Source organism: Musa acuminata, chromosome BXJ2-6 (assembly GCF_036884655.1).
Source record: "Musa acuminata AAA Group cultivar baxijiao chromosome BXJ2-6, Cavendish_Baxijiao_AAA, whole genome shotgun sequence".
Taxonomy (NCBI): domain Eukaryota; kingdom Viridiplantae; phylum Streptophyta; class Magnoliopsida; order Zingiberales; family Musaceae; genus Musa; species Musa acuminata.
In genome coordinates, this window is record NC_088343.1 from 40,946,618 (window position 1) to 40,971,527 (window position 24,910).

The 24,910-nt window shown below is 38.2% G+C and overlaps 3 protein-coding genes across 3 annotated transcripts; 2 read left to right on the forward strand and 1 right to left on the reverse strand.

Annotated features, from left to right (window-relative positions):
* The first annotated feature begins 1,009 nt into the window (after window positions 1–1,009).
* Window positions 1,010–3,808, forward strand: LOC103989466 (endo-1,4-beta-xylanase 1). Its single transcript, XM_009408311.3, has 5 exons — window positions 1,010–1,104; window positions 1,203–1,567; window positions 1,655–1,832; window positions 1,923–2,471; window positions 2,552–3,808. Exons 1-5 carry the CDS (start codon window positions 1,072–1,074, stop codon window positions 3,668–3,670), a joined length of 2,244 nt encoding a protein of 747 aa, XP_009406586.3. The 5' UTR covers window positions 1,010–1,071; the 3' UTR covers window positions 3,671–3,808.
* A 3,952-nt stretch (window positions 3,809–7,760) lies between these two features.
* LOC135613680 (homeobox-leucine zipper protein HAT9-like) lies at window positions 7,761–9,344 on the reverse strand. The gene is made up of 3 exons (XM_065110715.1): window positions 8,650–9,344; window positions 8,473–8,552; window positions 7,761–8,391 (listed from the first exon to the last, which is right to left on the reverse strand). The coding sequence occupies exons 1-3, from the start codon at window positions 9,064–9,066 to the stop codon at window positions 8,109–8,111; spliced, it is 780 nt and encodes a 259-aa protein (XP_064966787.1). The 5' UTR covers window positions 9,067–9,344; the 3' UTR covers window positions 7,761–8,108.
* Window positions 9,345–19,064: 9,720 nt separating this feature from the next.
* Window positions 19,065–23,509, forward strand: LOC135615619 (probable xyloglucan glycosyltransferase 9). The gene is made up of 5 exons (XM_065114399.1): window positions 19,065–20,426; window positions 20,517–20,825; window positions 20,902–21,192; window positions 21,289–21,402; window positions 22,540–23,509. The coding sequence occupies exons 1-5, from the start codon at window positions 19,647–19,649 to the stop codon at window positions 23,158–23,160; spliced, it is 2,115 nt and encodes a 704-aa protein (XP_064970471.1). The 5' UTR covers window positions 19,065–19,646; the 3' UTR covers window positions 23,161–23,509.
* The last annotated feature ends 1,401 nt before the right edge of the window (window positions 23,510–24,910 follow it).

The window sequence follows — 24,910 nt, forward strand, 5'->3', positions numbered from 1 at the left end:
GTTGACAAAACTAAGATTGACTTATAATATTCTGATAAATGTATTGCTATCAATATGAGCTTAGACATTTATACATGATATCCGTGTTAGAATGTCTAAATTTATTTTTACACTTGTTAGAATGGCCCCACTTCATTAGTCAGTTTTGGAAGAATAAAAGATAGGAGGAAAGAATAACCTAATTTATATAAAAATAGATCTCGTTGTTATGAATAGTTCATATGATATCATTAATATATGCTCTAAATTAGTTTTAAAAAAATATACATATACTTACATGAAATTACAGTGATTGGTTTTTCTCCAAATCAATAGATGACGAGAAGGGCCGACTCAAAGCAGAGGTATGTGATCATCCTAGTTTGTTTTATATCTCGACCATAAAAGCTATCATAGATCACCAAACTCAAGAGCAACGGGCATTACTGGTGTGTGTGTGTGTGTGTGTTTCTCCCTGTGGCTAATTCAGATATTGGTGTTACACATTCTAATCTTTTCTTTGTGTTGTGCTGATGTTTTGTATCTCGGAATGATGGACATGACATCAGGAAGAATTTATGGACTCTTCATCTCACTAATAATAAGCTGCTTCTTGAGCTGGACGTGAGTGATGAACACGTTTTGGAGGCGATGTTGCTGTTTGGTAAATTCAAGTAGAAAGGCAGTAATTCAACAACTGCTTGTTCTTGAAGATTCATATTTGGAAAAGGCGACTACAAACCATCTCTCTTCTTGGCTTTGAAGGCTGAGTAACTTCATCTCATCAGAAAGTAATTGCGAGAGTCTCAGAGTCAAAAAGAAATATTGCAGCGCAAGAATGGTTGGATGCCAAAGAAAAAGGTCCATCAAGAAGCAAAGACAAAGCTAAAGTAACCTAACACTTTAAGAAAAAGGATCTACATGAGCATTTTAGACGTAATAATCTTAGACCACCTTATCCCTTTAGATACTCCAACGCAAAGCAATGTTGATTTAGCTTACGATCCCAGGGAGCGTCAGCATTTCTCATGGAGTTTATGGGGCTTATATATAGGAGGTGGCTCCAATCCATGGTGGTAGAGCACCCATTTCATGGCTGATTCCCGCAGTGAACTGTACTCCGAGGTGATGAGTGTTTTCTCATGATTAGATGCAGGTCTGCTCATCGTTCATTCGAATTCTGAGACCACAGCACTGCTGCTACCGTTCTATTGCTTTTGTAGGTGTTGAACATGAGATTGGGAGGAGGAGAAGGAGGAGATGATGAGAACATTATACTCAATCCTGCCTTCGACGATGGCCTAAACAACTGGTCCGGAAGAGGATGCAAGATCGCGCTCCACGACTCCATGAGCGATGGGAAAATTCTGCCGCTGAACGGTGGGAAGTACTTCGCCTCGGCCACCGGACGCACGCAAAGCTGGAACGGGATTGAGCAGGAAATCACCGGCAGGGTGGAGCGGAAGCTCGCTTACGAGGTCGCCGCCACCGTCAGAGTCCTCGGTGGCTCGACTACTACGGCCGATGTGAGGGTGAATCTCTACCTTCAAGGGGCAAATGGCCGCGATCAGTACATCGGCGTTGCCAAGTGAGTAGTTCTCATTGCTCACTAAGCTTCGTAGAGTTGCGGCAGTTCTTCCTGAAAGCACAAGCAAATGATGTGATTTGGTGTCAGATCGCAAGCGTCAGATAAGGATTGGGTGCAACTGCAAGGCAAGTTTCTATTGAACGGTGCTGCCTCCAGAGCTGTCATATTCATCGAAGGACCACCTGCAGGTACTGATCTTCTTCTCAACAGCTTAGTAGTTAAACATGCGGCGAAGAGGCCACCACCATCTCCTCCAGATTTCCAGGTTCGTAGAATCTCTCCACTGATCGCATTATAAGCTCACCGAGTCTTGTGACGATCGAGTGCATTCAGTCTTTCGCCATCGTTTCTGCAGAATGTTGTTCATGGAGTAAACATAATCCAGAACAGCAATCTGGTGGATGGTTCCGATGGCCTAGATGGGTGGTTTCCTCTCGGTTCCTGTAAACTGACCGTCACCAGCAATGGCGCGCCTCATGTGCTTCCTCCCATGGCAAAAGAGTCACTCGGAACACGGGAGCCTTTGAATGGTCGATACATTATCGTCACGAGCCGCACGCAGACATGGATGGGTGCAGCTCAGGCCATTGCTGACAAGCTGCATCTGCACGCGACATATCAAGTTTCGGCCTGGGTTCGTGTCGGCCCTCAGCGGAGTGGCCCTCAGAACATCGGTGTCTCCCTCAGCGTCGATGGCAAGTGGACCAGCGGAGGCCAAGTTGAAGCTAAAGATGGGAGATGGTATGAAATCGGAGGATCATTCAGAATCGAGAAGCAGCCATCAAGAGTCATAGTCTCTGTTCAAGGCCCTGCTTCCGGAGTCGATCTAATGGTTGCAGGGCTTCAGATCTTTCCTGTTGACAGGACAAAAAGATTTAAGCGTCTCAAGAAATTAACTGATAAGGTAATTCCACAAAGATCTTGGTTCATGAAGCTGAATCCCTTCGATGATTCAGTTCCTGATAGAATGCATTTTCTGCGCAGGTAAGAAAGAGGGACGTGGTTCTGAATATTTCGGGCTCCGGTGTTGATGCTGCGGCTGGATCATCCGTGCGAGTGACACAAATCAAGAACAGCTTCCCTTTGGGATCATGCATCACGCGCACCAACATGGACAACGAGGACTTCGTCGACTTCTTCGTCAACAACTTCAACTGGGCGGTGTTCGGGAACGAGCTCAAGTGGTACTGGACGGAGCCGCAGAAAGGAAGTCTGAACTACGCCGACGCCGACGAGCTGTTGGAGCTGTGCAGGAAGAACGGCATGGAGGCCAGGGGACACTGCATCTTCTGGGAAGTGGAGAGCACGGTGCAGAACTGGGTTCGGTCCCTGAACAAGGAGGACCTCTCCATGGCCGTTCAGAACCGGATCAATGGCCTCCTTACCAGGTACAAAGACCAGTTCCGGCACTATGATGTCAACAACGAGATGCTTCATGGCTCCTTCTACCGAGATCGGTTGGGAGAAGACATCAGATCATACATGTTCAAGACTGCAAACCAACTGGATCCCTCTGCCACGCTGTTTGTGAACGACTACAACGTGGAGGGAGCTGCCGATACCAGAGCGTCCCCGGAGATGTACATGAAGCAAATACTTGGCCTCCAAGAACAAGCTGCTCCAGTCGGAGGAATTGGATTACAGGGACATGTCACCACTCCAGTTGGGCCAGTTGTGTCTTCTGCGCTGGACAAGCTGAGTGTACTCGGGCTTCCGATCTGGTTCACCGAACTGGACGCACCGGCGTCGAACGAGTACGTTCGAGCCGACGACCTGGAAGTGATGCTTCGCGAGGCCTTCGCGCACCCTTCGGTGGAGGGGATCATGCTGTGGGGATTCTGGGAGCTGTTCATGTTCCGCAATAATTCGCACTTGGTGAATGCTGAAGGTGATCTCAATGAAGCTGGGAAGAGGTTCCTGATGCTGAAGCAGGAGTGGCTGTCACATGCCAGCGGGAAAGCGGACGATCAAGGAGAGTTCAAGTTCAGAGGATTTCATGGCACTTACAGTGTTGATATCATAACTCCTAACGAGGAGAAGCTCTCTCAGACATTCACGGTTGCAGAGGGGGATTCTGCTCTTGTCGTCAACATAAATCCATAGAAGAACAGCCACGATAATTTGAATGTCCGAATAAAAATTAATGTGTTGCGTTGTGCAGACGCACAAAAGCAAGAACATTAATATCCCATTTATGTAGTTTTATACTATGGCTGAAAATTCTAAAACCGAGATGTGATTGATTAATGTTCTTTGATTGACTTTGATGTTGATCATGCAGTTTTCCTTAAGAAGGCTACAATACTAAATCATCCACGAACGATCATCACATCTCCTATCAGAGGAGGAGAATCCTCCCTCCAAAATTGACAGTCATATATATACTCGCAAAGCAAAGCGATAATAGCATGATTTGTCCCAAGCAACACAAAGAGGGAGGAAGAGAGAGGGGGCAGAAGTGACTGAAAGGAAAAAGAAGATAGAAATGGAGGGGAAGAAGAAGCAAAAAGGAAAAACAACAACAAAATAAATAAATACTATTCTATAATATATTTCATCAGATATGTGATTCAATCCATGTTCTACCAATTCAACCAATAATCCAGCGACCTGAACCTTCGGCTGAAACATGATTGGTTCGATTTGGTAACTCCAGGTACAAATTTAGCAGATTGGTCTGAACCTATTCCAACATCAGTCCAAACAAATACATGGGCTTTCCATTTCGGCCTTAACTTGTGCTCAGTCCATATATATAAATATAAACATAAATATATATATAAACATAAATATATATATATATATATATATATATATATATATATATATATCCTCGCTTGTACTAATTAAACCCTCTCTGAATTAAGCATGATTTATTCAGGTAATTTATTGCTTGAATAAATCTCCTGCACCAAAGTCAACACCTCTAAATAATTAGATCCATCATATGTGCAACATCAAACCCTAAATCAATATTGACATGGAAAACATGCCAAGGAGATGTGACCTACTGTTCCTTGATTTTGATCCACGATTCTTGGTTATTTCTTCAACACAAAATCTCAAGTTGCTGATTATTTATATTCTTGGCTTTCCTGCCTTTTACCAATCCAATCTACATCACTTTTTAGAACTACTGTTCCCACTGTTCAGAAAGGTTGGGAGGACAGCCTTCACTGTTCATCAATCATCAATGTTGTTGTTATCAGCCTCAATCGAAACATATTGTTTACTGTGAAAATTCTGTAGATATATATATATATATATATATATATATATATATATATATATATATATATATATATATATATATATATATATATATATATATATATATATATATATATATATATTCAGTGGTTCATATCTTATCCACGTACTTAAACTTGTTGATGAGATGGTATTAATCAAAATTTGAAGGAACTCGTGTTGTTCCTTCACAGAATGCCTGATTTGTAATTGGTCATATTTACCTGATTAGTTTCTTTCCGTGATACTCGACACTAAGGAATAGAGTGCTCAACTTGAAGGATCATTCGGCATGTCACATTCCTCGGGGAAAGGATCACAATGTCTGTCATGTTCAGTCATGGCGAGGTGCCAACACTATCCTCGTCGGTAAGAAATGGACATCAAACGACTCTGGTGTTGCATTTGGCAGGTACGATGTGCTTGATTCATGTTTTCTTGTGCAAAGATGTGGACATGACGTCGGATTCTTTGTCAGCAACAAAGAGTGACGCGGCAAAGTTAGTGAAAGGTAGATGATGATGATGATGATGATGATGATACTTTCTTCCCAGTATGAGCTTTTGATATGGAGAAGCTTCAAATAACAATTTAGTTGTTCTGTGGTTGTTTTGCTTTTTGGTGGATGTGGAAAGGCATTACAATTTGATGATCTTGAAAGGTGTTTCTTTTTTTCTTTTTCTTTTTGATCATATCAAACATATCATTTCATTAATGAAAAGTACATCTACTTCCTTTATATCTAATTGAAAGAGTTAGATAAGTGGTAGCCAACAGTTAATATGATTAGATCTACATCAATCAATACTAAAGTAATCTAAAGGCTTGAACTATTAAAATTGGGATCAAACATAATTTTGTATCACCTGAACTAGCTCCTAGCAATATGAATATTTTAGTCTATTCTTAGTTTAATCTTTTTTTTTACTAATTTTCATCTAACTTATAATTTTTTTTACTAATCACCCTTAGTGAATTATGATTTATTCCTATAAATATATATTGATTCTTATAATTTTACTCTACGGGTGATCTCTAGAAATCGAAGATTGAGAGAGTTCTTTACGTTTATGTGAGAGATAAATAAGAAAAATTATATATGAGTCCAGATAACTCAAGGATCTTATAATTGATATAAGAATTTAATTTTTTTTATGAATATAAATAAAATCTATCAAATTATATTAATTTTTAATATAATTTTTTGATTAATTATTAATTTTTATTATTTTTTTAATCCTCCGATAATATCTGAAAGAGGAACATGTTAAACTAAGAAAAGACTCTTGTACGACCCCTTCAATAGAGATCACTTAGGAGGTCAACTTTTGTGGGGACATCATATGGGACGTCATCCTCTCGCCCAAGCCGATTGTCCTTAGAATTGCCTCGATGGCTTTCTTATTTGTCTTTTAATCATCAGAATTTTTTACAGAATTGTAATATGTTATATTAAAGACAAATTCAAGACTCTTGAATTTTGTGAAAGTATAAAAAAAAAGTGTATATGATAGAAAAATAAAAAAAACATTTATTTTGTATTTTGGTCAGTTTTTTTTCTTATTGAGAGTGGTGCACTATTGAAATAAAATAGTTTTTATAAGAAATAAACTTTCTCCAATAAATTCTTATATTATATTCAATAAATATATTAATTCAATTAAAAATTATAATAAGGTTTTAAAATTTTTAATTAAAATAACTAAGAATACATAAATTTTGAATTAAGATATGGCACACATGGGGAAGCTTTTTAGTTTCATTTTAATATACATATTTGCCAAGCCCAAATCATTAACTTAAAATAATAATAATAAAATTAATAATAATATATCTATCAAATTCTTATAAATCAATCTTAATCTTTGTATGGGCCATGATTAATTAATGAATGGTTGCATATAAATATATTAATATGCAATGTATATATGTTAGTTTATATCTATTTTTCTAGAAAAAGGACTTATTTGATTAAGGTAGTTACCTACAAGTCACTTATAATTCTTTTTATAGTAAAGATTATTGTTGTTTTTAGGAAAAAAATAAAATAATAAGGACCACTGTGATGATTTTTTTCATTTCATTCACATATGATATATTTGTACGTTACAATGATAATAAGAATACACATATTACTTCGTTATCATCTAATTACTTTATTTCATATCGTAACTTAGATTACGAACGGAAGTTGTAACACAAGAGGTGGTCGGGGAAGGGGGCAAGATGAAATCCTCGAGTTGTGAGGTGAATCGTGTGTTATAAAATTGATATCCTTTTTTTTTTTTTGAAAATTTCACATAACGAAAATTTCACTTTCCTCGATCAATGATATCCTTTTTTTTCTGAAAAGCAAAATTATATTAATTAAATTATAAAATTACAAGAAGATTTTTGCATATCAGAATATAAAAAAACTAATCAACATTTCCTCTCCAAAAAAAAAAATCACTGATCCAATCTAGTATATATGACTAACTAATTAATAGTTTTATTCTTTTTTCTATATACATTTATCATAAGAAAGAAATCAAAACACTCAAGAACATATCTAATATCTCCAATCGATCGATTATATCCTTGAGATCGATGATTCTAAGGTTGCATTCGTGCATCAATTGATCGAGGAGGCACTTCTACCCCCCATGAGTTCCCCTGCTTCACATACTTGTTCATGGCAGAATATAATTCAATGCCTTCGAATAAGGCACAGTAGTAGATCATCACAGAGGTATGTCTGTCTTTTTTGTGCAAATCCATGATATTTTATTAGGGAACAAAAAAAGAAGAGAATGCGCTGATGTTTGCCCTCAGAAATAGTGTCTGAGATAATCAATTTATCAAGAAATAATTTTTGTTTTTGAATATGTACACGTACCGAAAGAAGCCTAATGAGCAAAAGCCTGACAGCTAAAGTCAAGAATCATTCTTTCTGAGACACTGCAAACCACGTAGAGTACGTTCATATATTTGAATCAGTTCAAATGACACCCGACAATGGATAATTGAATCCTCCTTTAATGGTATGACTATTTTAATCTCTCTCCTCCATAGGGAAACGCACTACAGAGAGAGAGAGAGAGGGTACAAAACAATATTGGCCATAAGCTAACTAGTTTCCGACACAAGCAAGAGAAGGAGAGATCGATCCTTCTCCGAGAGAAGGAGATGATAGTATGTAAGTAGTGGTATCAGTCAGAGGAAGCATGTATCAGATTACATCTCCCAAGCCCTGGTTAAAAAGGAAGGGGGTGGGTTATGCTTTTGGACACAGGTAGGTTTACGTCTCACCTTAGCGTGCTGCGCAGTGAGCGAAGGGGTCGGAGAAGTGACGCTTTGAGGCCGCCGCGAGAAGCCCGCTTCCGGAGCCGTCGCTGGCGGCAGTGACCTTGTTGCAAGATGGGCACATCGCGAAGGCGGGCGCCGCCTCGTGGAGCTGCGTGTACCTTGGCGCCGAAGATTTTTGCGACTTGAGCTCCTGTAGCTCCTCCTGCAGCCTAATGTTCTCCTCCGTCAGCCTCTCGCAGCACTTCCTGAGGAACTCGAGCTCCACCTCCGTTTTCTTGAGCTTACTCCTGCAACACGATGAAGACGTACACAAATCATATGATGTTACAGAGTGAACTCAGACTTCATTTGCTTCGCGGAGATCTAACCTCGCTCTCCTGTTCTGGAACCACACTTCCACCTGCCGAGGCCGAAGGTTCAATTGCTGAGCCAAGTCCTGCTTTTGTTTCTGATAGTAGAAACGACAAGACACAAACCAGATTAGAATCTTGATTTCCCAACTAAGGATATAGACGTGAAGATTTCAGGGGAGGACATGCACATACCGGATTAAGAGTTCCATGCTCCCTGAACTTGTCTTCCAAAAGGGCAGATTGCCCCTTGGTCAGCCTCAGCTTCTTCCTAGCAGTGCCGTATTCCTCCTCATCACTGATCCGCGGCCAGATCTTTTCCGCCTCATCGTTCTCCCCATTAATCTTCGATGGATGGCCACCGGGAAACGATGACATCACACTATGAGTCGGAGAAGATTGCGTGCCGACTGACCAAGCCTTTCTTCCATCTCCGGGGAGTCCGAGGGTGAGAGAGGGCTCGATAGCCGCAGCAGCGGAAGAAGATATTTCCAACTCGAGACCGGAGCTCGGCCGGGGACGATTACCGACTGAGGAATCAGTACTTTTCCCATAATAATTCAGTGCAAGAGAAAGGCCAGTGCTGCACATATCAACCTTACAGGCATCCATGGCCGAGCTAACGGGGATACGCTCCTATGAGACAAAGGAAGAGAGGTGTCAGCTAAGAAAGGAAGCAACGGAAAGAAAGGAAGAGGGATGCACGATGTATTTGAGCCATGGCCTGGGCGGAAGGATGTTAGGAGTTTGTGGTAGCATGACACATGCTGACATAGATCGAGTCAGAAGAAAAAGAAAGGACAGTGAAGCCTCGAAACCACGGCGGCGTAAGAAGAAGAAAACCAAGAGGAGAAGGAGAGGTATATCCGATGGCTACGTGGACTCACATGTGAGTCACATTGGAATGCCTTCCCATGCGCTCAACAACAACAATGACTTCAGCTGTTTCCGTCTCATCCACTGTATCGTTCCTGTAAACTCCACTCATCCTCCGCAGGAACGAACAAACCCTATAATTATGTGCGCGTCTTCTACGACTTACAAAGGTTCCTTGGGACGTTTCACGACATGCAACCAATTCAGCTTGCTGCAGAGCCGACATGCCCTCCATAATCTACGAGAACATCCAGCTAATCTGCCAAACAATGTTGAAGAATATGCGCGCACGATAATATCGGTTGCTTAAGCGATACAGATAAAACTCAGTTCACTATCAGAGTTCACAAACCCTACTGTGTGCGGTTTACAGCAATGAAGTTTTGCTCGTTCAATTCAGTGACAATAATCTATCTTATGTCTGCGACACCCAATTGCTGCTGTTTGCATCAAGGCATTTATTCTAGTACTGGGCGTGTCTTCTAATGTTGTATATTGCCATTGGAAAAATAGTTTTTAGCTCCTTTTGTCCTTTCCAATCAAAGATGGTTGAGCAGTAGTTGTTGAGAAATCTTTTTTCCTTTGATGCTTGATCTACTCTTCTTCTTAATGTAATAATTGTACCACTTTTTACAAGTCAAAAGGACAAGGAGGATTGAGACAATCTGCATAGTCCATAGATTTGGCATCACTGAGTTACCAAGTGAAATCATTTTGTAGGTCTCGAAGAGGAGACTGTGACTTCGAAAGTGTCATGCATCTCGTCACTGTTGAGATTATGGCCTAAGATACTAAATCTTTTAGGATTAGGATGCCGAAAAAGGGCCACTTTATGGACTAACAACATGTTCTCCTGAAATGACAACCACTAGGAAATGCTTGTCATTGGTATGGTAAGATTGAACCGATCTTAGATTAGGTATGTGGAGATCCATTGACATCGCCATAAAATTAACTTAATAATCAACGAGGAGAAGCAAGAAAAGTGTCTCGGTGTGACAAATGAGTCCAATAACACTAAATTAAAGGTAGGTGGATGTTCCTTCAAGCATCATCATCATCACCTTACTTACCAAATACTTGTCATTATATGAAACTATAAGGCTTGGTCTCTTCTGTTTCTTTGACCGCTTGTTCTTGTGGTCATTAATCTTAATCCTAGTTGCATCATCCCTATTAGTGTCAACACCTTTATGCCGCGGTCTCGGGGCCAATACGATTGGGTTCGGGTCCGAATGATTGGAGATCTTCCTGAACGACCCTTGAGACTGCTAAGGTAGCCGACCGCGATGGTCCGATCGCGACGGGGTCATTGTTTTCTCTGGGAGGGGACCCCTCTGTTAGGCCTTCGGTGGGAGGCATTCCGTCTTCGTCCCTGCACATAGGTCGGGTCGGGAGAGCTCGGCCCGACTCCTCCGACGATCAAGTCAGTCGATGGTTTCAGGGGGGTTTTCTTGTTTTTTCTCCCTCCTCTTCGTTTTGAACGCAAGGGTTTTTATAGGGAATGTCACCGTTTCTTGATGTGCCCGCTTGTAGGGAGCAGGATCGTACCTTGGATAACGTCTGACCAGCATTGGCGTTGTGTGAAGGACCGGGCTCCTGCAGGATGACAACGTGCCTCGATCGACATTTTGGTCTGGTTCAACCAAGCACTGTCAGGTCAGACTAAGGCAGGTGACCCCCACAACTCCTCGGTCTGTGTGACCTAGGAGACGTCACCCGAGAGCAGGTGACGTTAGTTCGTGTCTCATCATTATTATTACCCTTATCGATTCTGACCTCTTTTTCTACGCACATAATTTTAGGGGATAAAAGAAAGTAATGAAGTATAATTTTTTATATGTATTTCAAGAAACTTAAATTGATAGTATTGCCACAGCTCAATAACTTCTCTGTACTTTCCATAGTAAAACATTTACGGTGGTTGCCACAATTTGTCCAAAAAAAAAGAAGAAAAAGGTACGTTGAAGAATTACTAAAAATTTGATTTTCTTCGTAGATATAAACAAGGAGTTATCGAACCACGTTAAATCTTACATTAACTTTCTGATATATTATTTAATTATTAATTATTTAAACATTTTATTAGTTTAAGTTTATCTATCTTTCCCTCTTCATGCGACTTCTGCAGTTGAGTACACACATGTGGGACACCAGCCCACCAAAAATACATTCTTTGACCTAATACTATTATGTCAACTGCAGTTCATTTCATCCTTCCTCAGCTTTCAATCTCGCATCCTCCTTTTGGTCTCCGTATCCTTCAGCTATGCGGTTTTACAGATACTTCTCTTTTACCCTCTAGTTTGATCTCCGTGTCCTCGGCCACAAACATGCGGCGTGCTTGACGCTGTTGTTCGGTGTTGAGTAGATGTGTGTGACTCCTATCTATCGTTTTCTTCTTCATGTGAATTGAATCCCAGTCCTATACAAGAAGAAAGGTCTAAGATCTTTAAAGTCAGGCGTTGGATACTACCCTATCTTTCTTTTCTCTGCGAAGGAAGGACGTTAGTACGACAACGATGCCAAAACGCATAGTTCCTGCTTCTATACACCTCATGCGTACTTAATTCAGGTGTCACATTTATAAATATAAAAATTATAATTATATTTTTATAATATAAAAAAATTTGATATGAAATCAAATAACCATAGATAAAAGTTTAGATATACGTACATTTCGATATCATTAAAAAAATTTTGATATGATTTATAAGAGTATAATTCTTCAATTTTAAAAAATATAGTGATATCGATTTGTAAAGAAAACTAGACTCGTCTTTTCCTCTATGTTATAGTTTTACTGAATCATTAATACAATAAGTACTAAGAAAAAATAAAAAAAATCATACTCATAATTTATCTTATGAATCTCTTTTTTACTGATCGATAATCATACTCAGAATTTAATCATATATATAATATATTTTTATTTAATTAAATATTGTTTTATAATTTAATAAATTTGGACGTGATAATAAATTAAGAAAATTTGATTTAGAGGAGAAGAGAAGACAACGCAGAAAAATGCTAATCGTGGTGGATGGAGATTCTTTTGATGAAAGTAATCCGGTTATCGTGTGAAATGTTGAACACATATGGTAAGCTTTGAGACTCATAGTGAGATGAGTGATCGCAAGACAACGTCATATGAGTAGATAAGAAAAAGACCACATTTTGCATAGCGTAGCCGACCACTTTGAGCTTGCCCATGTTTTCTACTTCGCTCGCCCTCCTCCATTGTTGTAGTCTTCATCAGTCACCTTCGTAGGGAAGAAATAAGCATATATCAAAGTCTGAGTGGTGGCACTTATATTCTTAATCGCATCACCAAGAAACGCACCGACGCTCTTAAAGATGGGGACGAAAGGCCCCATTTCTTTAGGCCAGTCTGAAAAGTATAATGCTTTGTGAAACATACGAGGCAAACTTTACATAAATAAATAAATCATTATCATGGGAGAGTTCTATCGTTGTCATGACCATCTGTAATGTGATCTGCGATGAAAGAAAAGTCACAAAGTGGTCGTAACCATATCAGAAACATTTGTCTTACAGTGAAGTTTTAGTGAGCTTTCTTGTTAGAAGGTCGACATGAAGGACGATAAAAAATATATTTGTATGCATATACTCTTTTGGTATTCTTACGAGAGCTAACAATTTGAATTTGATTGATAAGAATTCAATAAGCAGTGGACTCTCAAACATGAAAACAATATGCCTGTGGAGTTCAACTAGCATACCATGTTCATTTATTTTGACATGAATTACTATACATCTTTAACGACTCCTCTTCATGTTTAAAAGATCACCAAAGAATATTCTTCTCATTTGTTATCGGAGTCTTGTGTATTTTTTTCGCATCAATGAGTTTAGTCGTGGAAGTTCTATAAGACTTTTATGGTAAATGATTGAATATAATTTTTTTCTAAAGAGAATAATTATGTTAGTTAGTCTATTAATTTTGTTTGACTCAAATCACTGATCAAAATACTTAAGTTGAAGTTGATAGTAAAATACTCATCAAACTCTTATAAATCAATCTTAATCTTGTCCACTTCTGATTTGAGACTAATTATAGATATTATATATCTAATCTAAATAAATAATATTTTAATATAAATATTTAAATATTTAAATATAAAAAAATAATAAATACCTCTATCGAAAACAAACAAACAATATGTTCGATACTCTTAGATTACTCTATCTAACTTCAAATCTAATCTTTATACTTTAAATGTTCTAACTTAGCATCGGATTAGGATCCCTCATTATAAATTCCCAGTGCTTCTTTTTGTTTATTGATTGCAAATTCTCCGATTCAATACACTCAATAGACTCATTCAACTACCTAAAAATTATCATAGTTATTCTATAATTTATAATGTACTTCATCCGTGAAATTTACCCGTTTGACTTCGGTCATCTACTTGGGACGAACAACCTCAATCTACCCTCACCATTCTAAAGAATTCCACTATTAAGGTCAACGCGATTGGGCTTCTGCCTTTGTATCAATTGGGCTCACGAAAACGAGGGTCCAAAGATGTTGTCCCTCCTCAAAAGGAAGAAGAAGTTCATATCATTTAATTTTATAGAGATAAAATAAGATAAATAAACTTAAAATGATTAATCCATCCATCTCAAACTTATAAGATAGTGTCATAGATTCCTATTGTATCATTTCCTATAAAAGATAAATCTATCTAATTATTGAAATTATTCCCATAGAACATACTATAACTTTTGCTTTAAGGCTTCATGTCCTTCAAAAAAAGTTTGACCATCTGACTGATATTTAATCTCTTTAAAGTTCGGCAACCTCTGACTGGTGATCAATCATCTGTCATCATCAGTTGTAAATGAGTTCATGTACCGCAACCCAGCAGCAAAAATATTGTGAAAACTGCAAGTGCTTTAGGCCATATGCAGCCTCCAGTCATTCTCCCAAGAGCTGTAGATTGGGGCTACTTTAATGGACCAAAACTACGTTTTCCATGTCAATTGCGGGAGATAAGCCATCATATACAATCGATTTGTTAAGAGCCTTGACGTTTTATATTGGGACCACTCGTTAATACCATTTTGTGGTTCTCATGATCCGTTAGGTTTATAACTTGTGATTGAAAATATATTAACGAACAATCATCGTTTTGCACATAATCGTCATAGGAAAATTATCATAGAAGAAAAAGATCCAAGTCACCCTCAATTTATCTGTTCGTAAGGAGAAAAATCTAAGACAATCCATTTAAGATTGTCTCCCCTCTATCTCCGCCGCATGGATAAAACATCAACGATATTAGAGTAATTATATATTGTCTCTTTCAATGTCAAGTATAAAAGTTAATCTCCAACGCTATACTGAAAGAATACTCTTTCTAAAAAAATCCACACTTATTAAAAGACTTTGATCACTAATTTAAGTATCCAAGGGATCAGATTGAAAATTTTCTCTTGATGTCGATCTTATTATATGTGGTGCTATAGAACTCGATACTTTTATCTTGAATCTATCTCATCATCATCTTGGACACTTATGTTATCTTAAGTTTGTTTTGACCACTTCAATTTGACTCAGACATCAACCACTATTTTTCCCTCAACAACTCTAAAATTTTTATTGATAAAATTAGCTGACTACTATTTAGGAATCAATCTACTTAGAAAGCAAGCGGTGGTTTGTGACGTAAATGAGAAAATATTTCGCAAGACAGCTTAATAAAAAAACATACATTTCAACATAAAGTGTTATGTAGAATCGCTCTTTCTCTCGAATCAATATAAATATATTTAGCCACAATTAGTTTGATTGTGGGTAAACTATTTGCATATGCTTAAACTTCTACGGATTCTGAGTGAACCTATAATTGTAGGTATCATATGCCATTTCTGCATGGATTGCAAGGCAAAATCGGATTGTTTGTCTCCTCCCTCCTCTCATCACAAGTTGCTCTCTTTTTTATGACTATGAAAAATAATTATACAAACACATATAAACAGTTGTACGTGTGATGGCTATTTACTTGCGTTTATAAATGCACGCTATCCAACATCTTTCAAGACCAACTCATATATAATGAAGCATGGAGCATGTGAATTACCTATTAGATCCCATCAAAGCGACATATTTCTGTCTCGTTTGGGTGAAAAAAAATATATACTATCACAATGATAATTTTTTTATTAAATAATTAAATTATAATCATCAGAGACTAATGATATAAAAATACCATCGACAAAAAAGACATATGAGTTATATATTAAATTTGGGTATGTCAATAAGATATATCATATCAACGTATGTGATCTGATACGAAAAAACATTATTCGGTGGCTAGTGATTTGTGATACAATATAGAGATATACGAGTTTACAAATTATATCAATATCTTATACAAAACTAATATGATAAATATTTATTGCTACTAAAATGCTAATATGATATGATGATATAGATCGGAAAAGGATGGATGTTTTGTTTAGTCTCTAATTTTAAATAAATCATAGGGCTCGGAAAAGGATGCTACACGAGAAGCTAGTGATATAAGATAAATCATCTCTATAAGAGACATGCGACTCATGTCATTCATTTATTGCTTGAGAAAAAATGATGAATACATAGTTATTTATAGGGCTTCTATACCTCAACTCCTAATATTGACTCATACTCAAGACTTATATTCCTTTAAAACTCATAATGCTTCTCTAAGAAATAACCTCCTAACCTTAGTCGATCTCTTCATCTCTTTAATATGGGTAACTAGGTAGGTTTTACATTAATGTCTCCCTTAATTATGACTCTCCTATTTAGAGTTTTAACAGACTTATCATCTTCAAATTGGTCTTATCCTCGAGGTTGACGATCCATGAATTCTAGAAATTTAATCTTCAAAACATCATAGTTCTTCCAAGTGACACGATAAATTATTAATAAGATAAGTTATACAATAATATCTCTTACAATGAAAAGCTTCCTTATATTATTATTAATATGACACGGATCAACGAAAATCACTCTTTATATAAAAATATTAGGCCAATTTTATTTGAACTTCCATCACTCTAACTCTCCAGCTAAGAAAATTTTGATAAACTATGAATATAAATAGGTACAAGTAGGAAAACAAACCAAGTATTAGAGTATAACATGAGATGAGTGCAAAGCTTAGGAACTTATATTGACACGCCTAACTTTCCACATGAGCCATTCTCCTTGTGGAGATAAACTATGAACTGAACTATTTCTCATGTATATAAATTAAGGGGTAGAGAGAGAAGGCACATGATTTGATGCATTATTGGATCGAGCCACCTCTGAGTCGAGTGAAGACACCACATTTTGGAGGACTGTCGGTAGTGGACACAAACCATGTGTTGCACACCCTTAGCTTTCATTTGTTCGTTCAATCACCAATCATTGCCCCACGCATGTCATGTCAAACTTACTGCTTTGATGCATTAAATTAAACCCTTAAGCTACTCAAGTTAACATTTTGTGCAATAAAGATTGCGTAGCAAGCCATGGTGTTTGACTATATAATTGCTTGAATATAACTAGAGTTTATAACGTGTGAAGAATTAGAATCCACGATTTCTTCAACTATGTATACCAACACATCTCTAATTCTTTTGCTCTATACTTGTATTACACCAAAAGCTCTATGTAGCTAAATTACAACAATTTTCCACAAAATTTGGATCTTCTATCAAAAACTCAAAAAAGTTAAAATATAATGTAAAATCATTTAATATTTATAAGTAATATATTTAAAGAGTAACACGTGAGTAACTTATGATACGTCAGTTTAAGAATTTGATATCGAGTTAGTTCGATTCTCATTCATCTCGATATGTCACGTATGATTATCTAACTCAGTAGGATTTATTATGTTATAACTATAATATTCGATGATTCGGTATATATTTTTATAAATTAAATAAATGACTAATAATTTTACATAAGAATTAATTTTTATTTATTTCATTTTGGTGATTATCTAAGTTCACTGTAAAAAGATATCTAAGTGCATTCTTCAATCTATTTGAGAATACTAACTTTTTTATTTTTTGAATCGTTAGATTCCATTAATTTAAGTATTGGAAAGATTTTTATCGAAAATATTTATGACAGTTTTTATAGGATTACGTATGAATCTTCTGCTTTCATGACATAAATATTGTGACAATCTTAGTCATTAGACTCAACCTAGATTTGAATCATAATATATCAGATAACCTAGATATAAAATAATAAAATAAAAAAAATACTAAGGATAAAATAATCCTTTTTCCATATCTATTTTAGTAAAAACAAGACCATCTGTTATTTCAGAAAATATATTTTATTAGAGAGGATTAGATGGTAAAATAAAGAATAAAGCAATTTCTTTTTTATGATGCCTTAAGAAATAGGAAGACCACATGCCTTGGGTTGATCTGTCACGTTCTTATTTGTCTGCGTCTCTCTGTGCACATCTGTAATCCGTGCGAGAACAGTAAAATGAATAGTAAAAAGGAAAAAAAAGGGAGAAAAGAAGAGAAAAAAATAAAAAAAAATCAAGAAATATTTTCTTATGTCTTATTATTTATATAATAAATTTTTATTTTTATTTTTTTTATTAAATATGATCTAACTATCGCTCAACAAACAAAAAATTATTTTATTTAGACGATTTGTTTTTATAATAATTATTTTAGCTATTTGTATGATTTTTTCCTTATTATCTCATTACATCATGTATATAAAACAAATGGTAAATATCAAGCATCGCAATCTAGTTTTTCATTTTTAACAATTGATACTGATGATCATTTTCAAGAAACTCCTACTCACACTGAACCATCTAAGTTGATAGATTATTCGAATCCACCATTCCTATGTAGGATCCGATCAAAGTAAAATTATATTTTGTGTTGTCTCTATAAGGGCGATTTTCATATAAAATATTTATAATTTAGATATTTCCTAAAAGATACTCCTCTTTTATTTTTTTTAAAAAATATCTACAATTTAAAAAATATATCTAAAATATTTTTAGAAATTTTTAGATTTTTTTTAAAAATAATTATAAACTGTTATAGTGTTTTTATTTGACTCTTTATATTAATTATAGTGTTTTTTGTTTATCTCATTTACATCATTTTAAATAATATTTATAGTATTTTTGATGTACTAAGAACATTATAAATGCTACTGAAAAATACTGTATGATGGTCATTATAATATTATATTTTTAGATGTATAGTTAGTTTGATGAAAGTAAAAAATCTATTTATATCATTTATAATATTTTTAAGTAGTTCTTATAATATTTTTATTATGATGATCAAAATATTGTAACAAACAATTTTTTTTTGAGGAATAATTTAAATATTTTTAAATTAAAAATATTATTATTTTAAATATTTTTTTTAAGGAAATAGTCTATTTGATTAAAAAAACACTTTAATGGCAACAAAATTGTCTCAAGTGGGAGGTAATATATCAGGGAACATGGTTGCCCCCTCCCTGAACCGGTGGTCCCCTTTTCGTTCAAATCGCTTTCGGATCTATTGTCCACGGGCGTGAACCTAAAAGCATTCATCAGTCATCTCTACCAGTCTCAACGTGTGATGAACGTAGATGATGCAGGGAGAATGATGTACCGTGCAGTGGACGTCGCAGCGTCGCGATCCCCAACATACTTGTTTAGACTAATCGAAGAAGGTAAAGAGGAATCATCCTTTACTAAGTGGCAGCCGGGTTTCCCCACCAATCATGGTTTCCTTCTCCCTCTGCTTCTTCAACATTCCGTCCTCTGAATCCGCGTAGCGAAAGAAGTATCACTTTTTTGAAGCGTAGGAGGATGACTATTGATTGCATCGGTGTCGCCTTCTCCAGCTGTAATCCCGCTTTCTTCCAGCGTCTCGCAGCAAGTTAAACTCCACCCCCGCCCAGGCTTGGGAATCCGTCGCACAAATCGTAGCAAGGAGATAAGAATTCCCCTTTGATTCCCCTCTTCTGTCTCTGTTTTTTTTTCTCTTCGTCAGATCGTCGGGAGACGTGGTGAGCTGTTTTTTATTCGATTTGGTGGTGCTTTTTGTCGTCGCGCCGTTCTTATTGCTGGAGAGGTGGAGCAGCGGCAGCTCGTCCTCAAGTTGTAACTGATGGGGGGTTAAGTGTGCACCGCAGGGCTTGTCTTCTCATAGCTTCTGCCTTGGGAGAGGCATTGCGCTTGCAATTTTTAGTTTTGATGTCTGATTTGTGAGGAAAAGCTGGTTCCGGGGCCAGATTCGTAGGAAAGGTGAGATCTTGATCGAGTCTAGAAGTAATGGCGCCGTCGTTCCACTGGTGGGGAAAGGACGACTACCGTGGGACGTCGGTGATCGTGAAGATGGAGAACCCCAACTGGTCCATCTCAGAGATGTCCTCCCCCGACGGCGACGGCAACGAGTACGGTGTCGATGGCGGCGGTGGGCAGGAGTTAGCGGGAGTGGGGGCGAGGAAGGGCGGCCGCGGGAAGAACGCGAAGCAGTTCACTTGGGTGCTGCTCCTCAAGGCCCACCGTGCCGCCGGGTGTCTCACCTCCCTCGCCTCCGCCGCCGTCGGCCTCGCGTCTGCCGTGCGCCGGCGCGTGGCCGCCGGGCGGACCGACTCCGATGCAGCCTCCTCGCCTCCCGGGGAGAGCCCTGTTCTGCGCACTCGGTTCTACTCTTGCATCAAACTCTTCCTCTGGCTCTCGGTACTTCTGCTGGGGTTCGAGGTTGCCGCCTACTTGAAAGGCTGGCATTTGGGCACCATCGAGCTGCAGCGTCTGTTGGTTATGCCTGCTTCCTTCGGCGCTTGGGGTCTCTTTGAGACGTTGTATACCGAATGGGTGCAACTGCGGTCGGAGTACATCGCGCCGATTCTCCAGTTCCTGGCCAACACCTGCGTCATCCTCTTCCTCATTCAAAGCGCCGACCGCCTCATCCTCTGCCTCGGCTGCTTCTGGATCCGCTTCAAGAAGATCCAACCCGTGCCAATGCAGGCCGTCGGCAAGGATCCCGAGTCCGGCGGCGAGGACTTCCCGATGGTATTGGTCCAGATTCCCATGTGCAACGAGAAGGAGGTAACCTTGGGAAAGATTTGATCTTTGCGAGCTGGATTTGAGGACTCCGACTCTATAATCATGGTGATTGTTGGCTTTGGAATTTTACAGGTGTACCAGCAATCGATTGCCGCAGTGTGTAATTTGGATTGGCCGAGATCCAACATTCTAATTCAGGTATTGGATGATTCTGATGACCCGACGACACGAAGAATGATCGAGGAGGAGGTGGAGAAGTGGCAGCAGAATGGCGCCCGCATTGTGTACCGCCACCGGGTTCTCCGAGAAGGTTACAAGGCTGGAAATCTCAAGTCGGCCATGAATTGTGGCTACGTGAAGGATTACGAGTTCGTCGCCATCTTCGATGCTGATTTCCAGCCGTCTCCGGACTTCTTGAAGCGGACCATTCCTCACTTCAACGTTTGTTCAAACTGATCTGAGAAGCAATGCAAGCTCGAGTTCTGATAATGAACTCTATCCATGGTGGGACTTGCAGGAGAACGAGGAGCTGGGGCTGGTGCAGGCGAGATGGGCTTTCGTGAACAAAGGCGAGAACTTGCTGACCCGGCTGCAGAACATCAACTTGTGTTTCCACTTCGAGGTGGAACAGCAGGTGAACGGAGTGTACCTCAACTTCTTCGGCTTTAATGGGACGGCTGGAGTTTGGAGAATCAAGGCACTTGAGGATGTCGGAGGGTGGCTGGAGAGAACCACGGTGGAGGATATGGACATTGCAGTCCGAGCTCACCTGAAGGGATGGAAGTTCATTTTCCTCAATGATGTGGAGGTACCAGAAGACCTTTGAATTTATGATCATTTTCAAAGATTTGATTAAATTAAGATATACTAATACTGATATTTCATTCAAATTTTGATTTTACAGTGCCTGTGTGAATTGCCCGAGTCGTATGAAGCTTACAGGAAGCAGCAACATCGGTGGCATTCTGGCCCAATGCAGTTATTTAGACTCTGCTTGCCCGACATTTTACGATCCAAGGTATGGTCCACAGCTTCAGTTTCTAGTAGAAAGGAAACAGAGCATTCTTTTGATGCTGTGTAAGTTAATACTTTTCTCAAATTTATCTGAGTCCAATTTCCCTGTTATTGGCATACGTAAAACTGAGATCGCTTCAGTAATCAAAAACAGAATTGATCTATATGATTGTATCACCACGATATGCTGAAGTTTTCCACTAATGCATTTTACATCATATTAGGGCACTAATTTTTTTGTTTTACAGGAAGACATCAGATTTAGCAAACTTTTAAAGCCTTATCCTAATGGTGATAAGCTATATAAGAAACGCAAGTTCAACTTTTACTGGACAGCTTATACTTTTCTAATCTTATCTTCGTCACTTGTCATTCGAAAAAAAAAAAACACTTTTACTTTTCCTTAAAATGACAAATTTCCTGTTATTGACTCAATAATCCAAAACAAATATTTGATTGTATCACCTTAGCAAGAACACAATGTTGGAGTTTTCTGCTGCTACTGCATTTTACACATATTAAGAACAGTTTTTTCAAGGAACACATCAAAGTTAGCCAATTTAAGAAGCCTATCCTAAGAAGAAGTTTAAATTTTTACATGGTCTTTTGTAAATCTCATGCCTTGGAGTGTGATCTCTTTCTTCTACCTACAATGATACTGGCTTATCAAGAACAAAAAGATATTTGGTTTTGGTTACTCTCATGCAAAAATTGAAACAAAAAAAAAAAGATGGCTCAGTGCACAAAGGCTCATGTTAATGCTGATAAAACATAACTAATCTTGCTTTCCTTGATTTAGGTAGACTCAGTCTGATACTATCTCTGCTCCTCTGATCCTCTGTTCTTCTGTATCTTTTATGGTTGCAAGAAATTCTAAACATGGGTATATTCTATTACGATTTGTCCAGAGCAATCTTTTATTCCGTCGACTTCGTTTTCCTTTCAGCATAATCAAAACGCACCAACTGCAGGAGCAAATTTCTTGGTTATTCATAACACTTCATCTTGAAATTTAGTCATTCTCCAAATTTGTTGAAGTTTCAGCATTTATTTTTTCTCATTAGATTTGTATCAAATGCTTCTTTCCAAAATGTTATTTTGCATAATTCCTCGTGGTAATCTATTTAATTTCTTGCTGCAGATTGGGTTTTGGAAGAAATCGAACTTGATACTTCTGTTCTTCCTTCTCCGCAAACTAATACTGCCTTTCTACTCTTTCACCTTGTTCTGCATCATCCTCCCCATGACCATGTTCATCCCAGAGGCTGAGCTCCCCGCATGGGTGGTGTGCTATGTTCCCGCGACCATGTCGTTCCTCAGCATCCTGCCTGCACCAAGATCTTTCCCATTCATCGTCCCATATCTCCTCTTCGAGAACACCATGTCGGTGACCAAGTTCAGTGCCATGATCTCAGGCCTATTCCAGCTCGGGAGTGCCTACGAATGGGTTGTCACTAAGAAATCAGGCCGATCATCCGAGGGCGATCTCTTTTCTCTAGTCAAGAAGGAGCCTAAGCAGCAAAGAGTGGCCTCAGTGCCCGATCTTGAAACTGTTGCAAAGCTGGAGTTCCAGCTGAAAAAGGAGTCTAAGCAGAAGCATAACAGAATCTACCGGAAGGAGCTTGCACTTGCATTTCTTCTGCTGACTGCTTCACTTCGGAGCTTGCTCTCGGCCCAGGGTATACACTTCTACTTCCTCCTCTTTCAGGGTATCTCATTCCTCTTGGTAGGTCTTGACTTGATCGGCGAGCAGATTGAGTGAAAAGGTAAGAGGAGAATCTACATGAGAACTGGGTTGCTACTGAACATGATCACAATTAGGAGAAGGATTTGTCAGTTTAATGACATCCCAAGATCCTTTTGCAGAGGTGTCTGATAGTCACAATTGCAGCCTGCTGCATTCATCATTCTTTCAGGTCCTATTCTTTTGTATGATTTCACTTATAGCATAGCAGTTTATTTTGATTGTTCGAATATCAGATATTAAGAAACTAACTTTTTTATTGTAATTTCTGTGAAATTCCTCGAAGAAATATTGGCACTAACAATGAGATTTTAGGCCAGCAACCAAAAGAAGTTCTAACACAGAGATAAGTAATATTTCTTGATCAGCAATGTTTTTGTTTGTTGTTTCCATGCTGTGTTCAGTGTTGTTGAAGTTACAAAACTTGCCATTTCTTGAAGTAAAGGGTTATTGTGTAGATTTTGGTGATATTATCTTGATGAAGATATTCATATGCTATAAAAAAAAGAAACACCTAAATTTTATTGGTGAAAAATATCCAAGACATTCTCAAGATGCATTGGCAATAAATTATGCAGCTATCATATGTTCTATTCCAATATCCATTTAAATTCAAATAATGAATTATGCAAAAGCTAACATTGACAAAACTATTAAAAGGAAGTACAGGCTAAGCAAAAGACATGTATATCTGATTTCATTTTTTCCCTCAAGCCTCCTTCAATAATAAATGAATGTTCATGAAATTAATTTGATGAAACTCTCATCTTATTTTTCACTTGAAAATAGAACAATATCTCCAATATTTTCTAATAAAGGATGATAATGACTTAGATTAGAATATGCTAACACAAGTAAATGACATGAACTCATGAAATGACTGATAAAGGTTCGACATGAACATCAAAGGAATAGAGATGGATGACGCAGGGGAAGAGTCATCTCTAATTCACATGACACCTCCCGGAGTCCCATAGTTGATGCTCGCATGGGTGGGGCACCAACTGGGCTTGTTTTCCCTTCTTGTGCTACAGCATAATAATTACATACAGCTTGTGGGCAAGAAGAAGTCCAGGTGGGATGCCATTTGCTCAACAATTCCCTGCACTTTATTCCTTCCGGTGTCCCCTTGTCGGCGACTTCTCCTCCATCTCTCATCTCCTTCCTTCCTTCACCAAGACAAGGAACAAAGATAGAATAACTATAAGTGTAGTATCCCTGTAAGTTAACGCGAACTCTCCGTAAGACAGACAGCTAAAAGATGGCATCCTGTGCCTCTTTCTTTTCTTTCTCGACTTTACGTAGTTTAGCGTCTATATTCCTACAACAATCAAAATCTTCTTAATATTGTGTCATGTTATTCGAGTTAGAATTCTGGATGGCAGGATTCTTCCTATCATGCACCACATTCCTATATACGTATTACGTATCTTTTTTGCATGAGAGAACCCTAACTTTTGTGCATCAGATCTGTGCAATGCTTTAATCCAACCTTCTGGTACTTAGAGAAAGCCTCTTCCATCTGAAACAGATGGGGATGAGAAGGAAAGGAATCAAATAAGGTACAGAATTGAACTTTGATGGAAGTGAAGTATAGCGGTGCAACAGAGATAGATTGGCTGGATGGGATGGCCTTCTGATTCCCGTGACACACATGGCCAAGATAGATTGGCTGAATCTAATTATCTTCTTCCTCGTTGTGAAAGCTAGGAACTGAAGCGTCAGCTAGCCATGGCTGCTTCTAGATTGCAGAACATCCGGAAATATA